The sequence below is a fragment of the Charadrius vociferus genome, unplaced genomic scaffold (genome assembly GCF_000708025.1).
Source record: "Charadrius vociferus isolate BGI_N301 unplaced genomic scaffold, ASM70802v2 scaffold59, whole genome shotgun sequence".
In the NCBI taxonomy this organism is placed as follows: Eukaryota; Metazoa; Chordata; class Aves; order Charadriiformes; family Charadriidae; genus Charadrius; species Charadrius vociferus.
Window position 1 is genome coordinate 1,705,002 of NW_009661371.1, and position 11,151 is coordinate 1,716,152.

At 36.1% G+C, this 11,151-nt stretch overlaps 1 protein-coding gene across 4 annotated transcripts in view; it reads left to right on the plus strand.

Moving 5' to 3' along the window:
- The window catches only part of ARFIP1 (ADP-ribosylation factor interacting protein 1), a 40,635-nt gene that overhangs the window by 21,980 nt on the left and 7,504 nt on the right, over window positions 1-11,151 (plus strand). For all 4 annotated transcript variants that reach the window (XM_009893684.1, XM_009893687.1, XM_009893685.1 and 1 more), the window contains 3 exons: window positions 1,410-1,631; window positions 5,076-5,233; window positions 8,276-8,450. In XM_009893684.1, the coding sequence (XP_009891986.1) occupies window positions 1,410-1,631; window positions 5,076-5,233; window positions 8,276-8,450 (555 nt within the window). The remainder of the gene's footprint in view (window positions 1-1,409; window positions 1,632-5,075; window positions 5,234-8,275; window positions 8,451-11,151) is intronic.

The following is an 11,151-nucleotide window of genomic DNA, read 5'->3' on the forward strand; positions in this document are numbered from 1 at the left end:
TTAGCTGTGCTCTTCTTGTTAATTGGTTGAATCTACTGAAGTAGCCTAAATAGTACTTACCTTCAAAGCTTATGAGTTATGACCAACTCGTTCTGCTTGATCATTCTTGAGTATTTCCTGTGTTTGCCTATTAAATTTAGAAAGGACATAAAAGTTCTAGCAGGTTAAATGTGTATTTTATTTGGACATAAATAGAGACTGGATTAAACTAAAGGCCTTGAATTTGGAAACCCTGGGAAATCCAGCGATGTAATATATTTGGGGAATGTGATAGAAGATAAGCTTGGGCATTATTTCACCTAACAAAATAGTAGCTTTGCACTTAGTAGTGAAGGCCATAACTACTCTGAAGGGACTTTAACTTAGTTTCCTTGTCATTCTTTTTCTAGTAGTAATTCTTCATGTGTGTAACTTGGTTATCCCTTCACCTCCTGGGACCACAGATTAACTTCAAGTAACTTACTATAACAGTAAATAATTCCTGCTTTCCATAGGAAAACTGTAAGGCTTTGCCCCACATCTGCTTTACAAATGGCTTCTCCTATGTCTCAGTCAAGGGAAACTCAAATGTGCATCTTGGGAGGCCCGCTGCCAAGTTGGGCTCAAATCTCTGGTAGAGAAGGTGTCACAGATAAGTGGAATGTGGTAGCAGCCTCAGCTGTCACAGCCATTGGCTGGGTGATGGTGTCTACAGCCGTGTAAGAAGAGCACGTTTTCCACTTGTGTTAACAAACTGCACATCTGTTAAGAGTTTGACTTGTGAGAGAAAAGAAATAGTGAGTCTTTCTGTGACAATTGGCTCTGTTTTATAGATGTGTAAATAATGAGAAACGCATTTTAAGTTTTACATGTTTCTCAGTTGGAGTTCCCAGTTTCCTAGTCAGCTTTAAAAAACATGCTGAAAACCACCACCTTCTTACCCCCTCCCCCAAGTATACCCCCAAAATAACATTTTTGGAAAACATAACATGGATGATCTGGAGTTGGATGGTTGGTATACAAAGCCCAAAAGATCACTGACTAGATATTTTTATGCAGAACTAGTGATACTCGCATTAACTGACTTCAATGCAGTGGGCTAAATTGCTTCTTTTAACTTAATGAGATTCACCAAACCTAAAAAGAGATAAGAGTTCTCTTACTTGAGAAACAATTAGTTATGCTCTTGATTTGCTAACTTGAATATTCATCTTAGTAGGAGTTGAGACTTGTCCAACTGTTCTTGCTGAGTCCTGATAAACTTCTAAAGAGTGTGTTGTTTTTTCAGTTTGTTGTGCAAACTTATATTGGGAGGGGTGATTGTGAAAGAATTGTATGTAATTATGTGTCCCTTGAAGCTGAAAATGGGTGTATGCTGTGTTGTCTTGAATATACTTGATTCTTTATAATTTAAATTCTTTTTTCCCCAGTGTACACGTCAGATCATCTCTGAAAAATTGGGTCGTGGCTCAAGAACAGTAGATCTGGAACTAGAAGCTCAGATAGATATATTGAGAGATAACAAAAAGAAATATGAAAATATCTTGAAACTGGCACAGACGCTGTCCACACAACTCTTCCAGATGGTACATACCCAAAGGCAACTTGGAGATGCATTTGCTGACCTGAGTTTGAAATCATTGGAACTCCATGTAAGACTTTTATAGTGTTAAAAAATAAAATGGCAGAGATGAAGATAAGCCAAATTGACTCATGCAGGGTATATGGTAGTTAGCAGTTATTTTTCTAAACACTGTAGTTAACAACATATTACATGCTCTTTGTGTTAAAAGCTTATGTAATTCATTTAAAACTATAGGAAATTATTGAAGTTACTGTAGTTCTTTATTGTTTCTTAAATGTTTGCTTTTAGTTAATGGTTGGACTCAAGAACTGACAACTTTCCTTTGTATAGAAGATGCATTTTACTATTCATTTTGCTTCTAATGAAATGTCATCAAAGTGTTCGAGTGTTATGTCATCTCAATTACAGGATGTCTTTGGGGAATATGCCTGGGAGTAAGTAGAATAAGGCACATTACTTCATTTGCACACACTGAGTGTGAGTAAATTATTTTTCTGTAGCATATTCAAGCATTGAGATTTCATCTCAGAGTCCTTTTTTTAATCAGAATTTTGCTACTAATAGGACTAATCTGTATTCTTGCATTGTTTAGAGTTTCTGAGCAAGAGAGGCAATCTTTAGATCTCTGCATTTGGGTTGTTGAGATTCCTTGGTTTAGAAGTTTATGTAACACTGGCACTTTTTGTTGCTGATACTAAAACTGTCTGCAGTAAAGACAGACAAGGTAAATGTTGCTTACAAAACACAGTAGCTGGCTTGTTTCTATGTTGATTGTTTTGTACTTCCAAAGTTAAAGCAATTTGATACTGCTACTGTTCCTTTGGAAAATCAGTATTAAGAGGCTTAATGATTCCCTAAAACATAGCTGCTGAAACAGCCTAAATTACCTTTATGAGTGTTAAACTTAACCTCTGTCTGTTTATTTTTCCATTTTCATGATTGTCTATTCCCTTTGAGTTTTAAGTTCACGCTTGGATGGAGGAACCCTAACTGGTAGCTAGCTGAAAAAAATTGGAGACTCCTGCACTGGAGTACAGGAATTTTTAATATTACAGCATGACAGATGAAAATCTGTGAAAGTACTTAATTTCTTAGCTGCTGGAAGTGCTCTAATCTGCTAAAATAAGTGTTTGGTAATCAGTTTACTCTTGACACAAATACAGGCATGTGGTTTGTGTCAGAACTTAGTGATTGTTATGAAGTATGTGCTGAAGCTGGATGTTTCTTCTGAAACTTGGATTAAATCTAACATCATGCTCTTGTTTAATGAATGTTGGTTTTTTTCCATGAATAGCTTGTAACTTCTAATGGGAATACTGTTCTTCCAGGTTCTTTCAGCATCTTGTACTGGTCTTGGAATTTGTTTCAGTCATTCATCTCCTGTGTAGATTATTGAATGGGGCTGTTGATGCAAATCAAATAAAGGTTTCTGCTGCTGTAATAAAAGTTATCTAACCTTTGCCTCTTGGAGACTTGCCTGATGTTTGTCTTTTTCCTCTTTGTGTTTCCCCTTTGTTTAATCTGTACTGTATTATCATCTGTAGCCTGGCCTATTCTTGGACGTTTGGATACCATTGTTACCTCTAAAACTTGTGCAAGACTAAAAGTAAAATTTCTGAACAGTTAGTCTTTAATGTTTAACGTGATAGCAGTATATAAGTTTAAAAAAAAAAACAAACAAACAAACCAAACACCACTTCTTAAGGTAATATTTCTTTCTTTTATACATGTTAACAAAATGAGATCTTAATGTGGTATGTGCAGAGGTATTGCTTAATGTGAATGTTTTGCTGTTTCTCTTTTGGCTACGAAGATAACTCCTGGTTCCAGGCTCATGTGCCTCTAATTATATAGACAGATGAATTCCAATTTTAATTGACCTGTGCATAGAGTATGAGCTGAGTGTAAACTCTTGATAGAGGAAGGATTTCCTGTCTGTTTCATAAGAGGTATCTGTGGAGGTCATGGACAAAACTCAAAAGTTTTTATATGAAACTGCATGAACCAGTAGGAGGACAGTTTTGGTGGCTAGCATGTTTGCAAGCCACTGCAGTCCCATCCTTCTTACTCTCCTCCTTTGAACTGGTGTATTGTTCATTTGGGTCTGTGATGATCTGGGTCAGAGGACCAGAGGACCTGGAAAACTAACTGCGGTCTTGCCTGCAGAGGGGAAACAGATGGGAATAAATGCTGCTGAAAGGGGTAGTCCTGCTGCTGTTGTCTCTGCCTGTATGCTCCTACTTCTTCCCTGTGCCAGTGCTTGTGTTACTGCGTAGCTGGCAATGTTAGAGCAAAACCAGCTGAAAAAGACTTTTTTTTTTTCAATTTCAGCAAGATCTGTAGTGATTTGGCTTGTTGCTTTAGCCATGCAAGCAGCTGTGCAAAGCAAAGGTGACTGATCTTTAGTGGTGTTTAGAGGGTTTAGTTCATGAAAACTTTTCCTAAGTTCTCTTCCTTTTTTTCTTCTCCCTCAAATTGCTCGCTTCCACTGCACCCCCTTTTCTAGAGGCTTCTTCACTTACCACTGCCCATTACCCTTACCCTCCCGAAGTCATTAATGTTAATGTGAAGTATCGTTTGGCTTTGGTGTTCGTGTTCCAGAGAGATGAAGGGAAACTGGGAGAATACAGCACTTCTGAGTCAGTTGTTGGCAGTGTCCAAGCCTAAAAAGACCAAGTTCCAAACATGAATCTCGTGTCTTTTACAGCCATTTCAACCAGAGATTGTACTTTTTTGTGAGAACTCCCATCTGCAGAATATGAAGATGCCATACGGATGACATAAATATAATAATTGGACTTGTTTGGCATCCATACGTTAGGAAAATCAGGGCTTACATTGCTGTTAACAAAGACATGAACAAACATATATCCAAATGTGACTGAAATGCCTTGGAAATAATTTTGCTATTGTCCCTTTAAAATTTATGGCTGAGCTACATTATCACTTTTATTTGCTATCCGTTATAGTGTTCTGCTCTTCAATTATTTACAGCCTGTTAAACTGTGATAAATGTTGGAGGTTTTTTCAGTGCTCTTTTCCAGAATGTAAGAATAAAACTTAATAGCTAATTAATGCTGTGTGCCCTTGTGAATCTAGTTGTATTACTGTATTTAATGTAGTGGTGTCTGGTGGTATAAAAGCATTACCTAGACAACCACATGAGAGATGCTGGATTAAAACCCTACTGAATGATGATGTAAAGATTACATTAGCACTTACTTTTAAGTAACATTTGAGACTTTTGAGTGCAGAAAAATCCCACTATGAAGTAGAATTTAACATGTGTGGTAACAATTGTAAACCATGTTTTACTGATGTTAGAGAGATTTCATAAAAACTGTGAACTGAATATTGTATTGAAATCATATCTCTTTAATCATCACCATACCCAAACAGAAGCGACAAAACTTCCACATCTGCGTGTTTGTATTTTTTTTTATATAGTTGCTGATGAATGTTATGATTTTAAATGATCTACAGTTTTGTTTTCTCTGCTTTTTCTTTATAGGAGGAGTTTGGCTACAATGCAGATACGCAGAAACTTCTAGCTAAAAATGGAGAAACTCTTCTTGGGGCTATTAACTTTTTTATTGCCAGTGTGAATACACTGGTGAATAAAACAATTGAGGATACACTATTGACTGTGAAACAGTATGAAAGTGCCAGGTAGCTATTCTATGTCTAGCTATTTTCATTACAAACTAATCTTCAGGAAACAGACTTTGTATCAGTTTAGTCTTTGTATTTGAGTGACTAACCTGTCAGATAAAAACCTTGTAACGCATCTCTCATATAATTAGGATTTACAGTTAACTGCCTCATTGCACATATCTTCAAATATTTTGTAAATGTTCTGTTGTAGACTTAATTTTACTTGTTAGCTCTACATTTAAGAGTAATTATAGCTATGTTTTCCTGCCTGCTAGATTAAAGTGGCTTTCCTAAGCAGTGTGACAGTGCAAGATTAACCCTTTTATTTAGCTACATTGTAATAGGTAAAATTATTTCTTTGACTGAAAAACATTTAATTCTGTGCTTCTGTTGATGCACAATATGTGTAATTCACACTTCCATTTTTATGCAGAAGTTGCAGGCTTGGTCAGAAAGGAGAAAATAAAGAAATTTCTTAGTGAGTGAATAGTATCTAGAAGTAGATAATGGGTTTCCTGCCCTGGAGAAGGTTACTTTCAGTTACAGCATAGTACTCTAAAGCCAGGTTCCCTTCTCCTGCCAGGGTTTGGACTCATGGTCCTTTTCTGATTTTTGGTTCCATTCTGACTTTAATTCACTTAATAGGATAAAGTGTGTTTCTTTTAATTTGCTGGAGGATGTAGTTTATGCATGTTATTTTCTGTGATATTTTTTTTTAGATAAAAAACTGCAAACTGCTTGAGTCTTGAAGTTCTCCCCCCTCATTTTCATTGTTCTGTTTTAATGCTTTATTTATAAGCTTTATACGTTACTGTTTTGATATTTAGGTAAACTTTAAAAAGGAATGAAAGGCAGAATTAATCTGAATGTAAAGTATTGCTTTATTTTTTACGTTGAAGTCTTAAAAAAAAAAAATCGTTTCACACATTTTTCTAGGTATCCCCTTGAAAATTTGTACAAAATACATCTGCTAAGATTGTTCTTGCCAGTTATTTTTGATATATGGCTCTTCCCTCCTGAAACACCTTAATTACTTTCACTTTCTGGTCTTTAAAGACATCAAGTGTTTTGCCATTTCAATAAGGCAAATAAATTACTAAGGTTCTTCACTTACATAGACAGTCTATCATTTTGCAATGTGAATGTAGGTCGCACTTATTTCTGTGCCTCTTCTTCCCTGTCCCCAGTTGCACTTCATCATTCATCTGTTCCCCTCTTCTATCAACTCTGTATTGGTTTGTTTCCTCTTTGGAATTAAGTCACAAATTATTTAAAGTCTGAATCATAGTGGCAATGAGAATTGGGAAGAGCCCTGTGAATATTATAATTCCTTTTACTTCTGCAAATGTTATATTTTGCTTTGGAGCAGTTATACCACCAACTGAAAAGTTGTGTTTGTAATCAGTTTTCAATCCTGTTTGTTTGGGTTTTTTTCTCCACAGTTTTAGAAATGTCTGTTTGAGACAGTGTATTTGAAAAGCCAGGAATAGGCTGGTTTGTTCCATTAAAATTGGCATCTATCACATGCTGATACGCTGGTTCCATTATTTGAAAACTACAAAGAGGTGTGGAAGGAAGAGTGAGGCTTTGGGCAGGTCTGCCCATGACCCTGGAGTGATCTCTGGCTATTGTCTGTTGCTTTACTTGGTCAAGTGCTAGATGGCTGTGAACAAAGGAGCACATCTTGTGTAAGAGGAGGAAGAAAAAAGTTAGAGGTTGTTACTACATTTGTCTCATCCACTTGCAATAATGTTTTTAAATGTAAAAATAGTTTATCTGGCAAAGATCCAATGTTCAGTAGACTTGTATGTAACACTGGAAAGCAGAAGATTAATTTAGTGATACAATCTTTAAACGACTAACATTCCATAGGTGCTTTTCCCACTTATAAATGTTATGTGTTGATGAATAGAAAGCTTAACTTAAATAAACTTTTGGGGGGGGGGGGTGGAAGAAAACAACTAAGCAAGTTTTTGAAGACAAAACTGAGTATTCAAACTTGAAGTATTAAAAATAATTCTAGGACGTTTTGATTTGTTCCGTTAAAATGAGTAAGAAGGTATGCCTAGGTCATCTCTATTCATGTAATATGCCACAGTCTAATATGGAAGGGTATTAAGGAGGTTTATAACTTGTTTTAATAAATCGTGGTATATGAAGACTAGCTTGTTCAATTAAAATGCTGTCAGGTATCTGCAGGCAAGAGCCTTTCCCATAACAAATTCTGGTTTTGCTAACAGTATCCACGACAGATAATTTGGACAGAACAAGAGTAAATTAGAAAATACTTGTCATCTGTCTTATCTAGAAGTTGGATATATATCTTTGGTGCAGATTTAGCTTAAATACTTACTCAGCTGTTAGTCTTAACCTTGTGTCTTTCTCTTCCCTTTTCTCCTTCAGCTGTGGTATTGATCCAGAGAGTCTGACTTCCTAGGAAATTAAGATAGGCCCTCAGTAGACTAGAAATAATGCATCATCTTTTTGCAGCCTGTTCATCCATAGACAGACAAGATCTCACAAAACTATTTGTGGAAGAACTGTAAAACTGTTCCAATTAATGCATGCGGAGAAGCCTAGAGCATGCTGAAAAAGCCCTGGGACAGAGTTTGGTAGAAGTGAGCCGTTGCTCAAACATCTGCTTAAAGGGGATGTCTTGATCTTGGTGCTTCTCTTGCTCTTGACACAAACTCTTTACTGAACTGATTCAACAGTAGAAGAATAACATGAAAAAAAGAATTTACTAGCTTTATGTGGGTTGATAGATGTCCCAGGAAAGGCTCTGTCCAGAGAAGCCAACATGAAACAGAGGGTTGGGAGCATGTGGCTGAGACAGGAACAGAAGAGGGAGGGTACTTGTTGAGGCAGCTTTATAGCGTGTACTTAAGGGGGTTTTGCTTGATGAATAGGAGGAGGGGAAAAAAACTTGCCCAGTTTTTTTTTTTTCCGTACTTGCCTGTTTTGTTCATCTGCTATTGTACTTGGCCCTGTATGTGAGGTCTGTTTTGAGACACTTTGCCTTTAGATTTTTTTTTTCCTCCTCCTCTTTCTTCTTAGGATTGAATATGATGCCTATCGAACAGACCTAGAAGAGCTGAATCTTGGCCCTCGTGATGCAAACACTCTGCCAAAGATTGAGCAATCACAACAACTGTTTCAAGTGCATAAAGAGAAATATGACAAAATGCGTAATGATGTATCTATCAAATTGAAATTTTTGGAAGAAAATAAGGTAAGCTACAACTTCTGGTGTTACGTTTAGTTTTGTCCTGTAAGTTTCTGCTTTGCTAGAAATACTTTAGGTGTTAGATATTAAGATATATCTTAATTTAAAAGTAGATCAAGTGAAGAAAATAAGTTGATTTTTTTGAGTTCTTGCTGTATCACTGGAGGACAGACTTTTAGAGCAGGCAACCTTAAAAGTTCCTAATCAAGCTGCTCCAGCTACAGATGTCAAATGCTATGGCAGTAAGTTCCTTGTTGAGATGGGGGGCTTCAAGTTTGGAAAAGCATTACTTTTCCAGTTTATTGCATTTAATGGTTGAATGAGTCGTATAACTAGTGATTCAAGATTCAAAGTAAAACTTATGTTTGATGACACTGTCATGGAGGATACGCACAAAGAAAGAGAACTGCGAAGAGGCTTCTTCGAAATTAAGCTTTCTTTAAACTCCTAATTTAAACTGAGATATACAACTCTCTAATGCCCTTCTAGTTTCTTAATTCTAAATGGGGCTCTTGATGTGTTGGTTTGAAGGCTTTTTTTAATGTGTTTATTCCAAGCATACAATTTCATCTATTCCTCTTGGGTATAGATGATGGGATTCTTATCTCTCATTCTGTCTACCAGGCGAAAATAGAACTGCCATACAGAACACACTCTTAAACCATGCTTTTTTGATAAATGAGTCCTCCTAAATTGTTAGGAGTTAGGTGTAAAAATGATGGTCCTTCCAGATCTGATTTTTGTTCATACTCATAGTAAATGAAATTATTATAATCATCTATCACTATATTTCCTGTCTTCAGAGGGAGGGAGATTTGATCAAAACTTAGATAAAATATAGTAGCTTGTCAGTTTGTGTCTAGCAGTGGATTAACACTTTTAGTATGGGTTAATTCATGTATTTGAAAGATCTGAATGTAGGTAACAACTGCCTGTCAGAGAATAGGCGAGTGACCCCAAATGACAACAGGAGCAAACCAGGCTTCTTGCGTGGAAGGAGGAAACTTTAAGGGAAAATGACGGGGACAAGCTAAACCAATTAAAACTGATTATTATTCTGAATTCTTGAATATATTATGACATACGCAGTTCCATCAGCTAATAAAGATGGAAGACAGGGAAGAAATATGAACCATCACTAGATGAGAAGAAAAAAGTGGAGAAAATAAACCTTTTGGTTTCCAAAACAATGTATGCTAAAAATGTAGCTCCTGAGCGCTGTTACTTCATATAGGCGTTTGCATTAGGACCGGGGGTCTGGAATCACATGGCCATTAAGGGCTAATGAATCGGATCATCAGATGATTAAAAACTGGTATTGCCCTGACTTTCATTTCTTGTTCTTGCTGAACTTGTAGCCTATTAACTTTCAAATGGAAAAAATGCATCTTGAAATTAATTTTCTTGAACAAGCCGAAGTCTAATCTAAATGCTGCTTATGCTTTAATTAGAAAATGCTCATAAGAACAGAGTTGTAAAAGTATGCTAGATTGAAAACTGGTATACTGAAGGTGTCTCCTTCGCCCCGCCCAGGCTGTTTTCATCTTCCAGTAAGTTGTTTGCTACTAATATAATGTACTCCTGTTGAAATTGTTTGATCCTTCCAGCTCATATTTGTACAGGAATTCTGATGCTTAAGTTCAGATTGGTTACCCTGCTTCTTCTTGGTTTGCATTAACTATAAAACAGACTGATTGATTTATGTTTATATAGATAGGAAACCTTCAGAGTGAAAGCATTTGATTTCCATCATGTACAAAGAAGTTTCCATATTTTTTAAAAAATTAAATTAGATAATTTATGGAACACCGGTGAAGTTTTCTTCCTAGTGACAGTCTTGAATTAGATCAAGCATCCTGTTAGCAGTCACAGCCTACAAATTTTATTTCTGAAAGAGATTGTTTTTTCCTTCCTGCCTTCTCTTTTAGATTAATACAGAGGAGACTTTCACATGCTTAAGCCTTTTTATCACTGGTTGACATTTCTCAGTTTTGACACTAGAGATGTCAAAATACTTACTAAAGGGTATATGTAACTTTGTCCCCAAAATCCACAGAAAGGACTTCCTTCACAGTCAAATATTGGCTTAAATATAATTATCTACTGAGAGCTTTACTTGGGTAAGATTTACTTTGGTGTTTTCTATTTATTGTATAGGATTCTCCATAGTAAACAGTATGTAATCTTAATCCTAATCCTACAGTTTCATTTCAGGAGCACTTTTTTTTTTCCGTCTTGCATCTGTCTCTGACAGTTCTTGTTCTTCTGTTGCCCAGAGTATTTCCTGGGGTGTGGTGGGAGGCAGTGGTTGTCTGAGAGATGATGTTCTTACCAATCTGACATCTTTATTCCTTTTTGTGGTGTCAACCTTATTTTTTTTAATTAATGTCAATGAAGGGAAGCTCCTGTTAGACCTCATACTTGTCCTGCAGCTAGTATTAAGAAATTGGAATGCACAATTGATTTAGCTGCATACAAAATGTATGTGACTGCTCTTAAATTAATTACTTTTCATATTTAAAGGATTATTAATAAAAGTATAGGATCACTAAATACAGGAACTAGATTTTAATTTCAGTTAGATTAAATAATTTCAGGTGGTCTACTTTTTCGAAAGGTACATGACAACAATTGCTGTGATCCATCATAGTTTAAACATCTGTAAATACAGCATGTGCCTAACACAGAGGAAAAAAAGGAGGAAGAG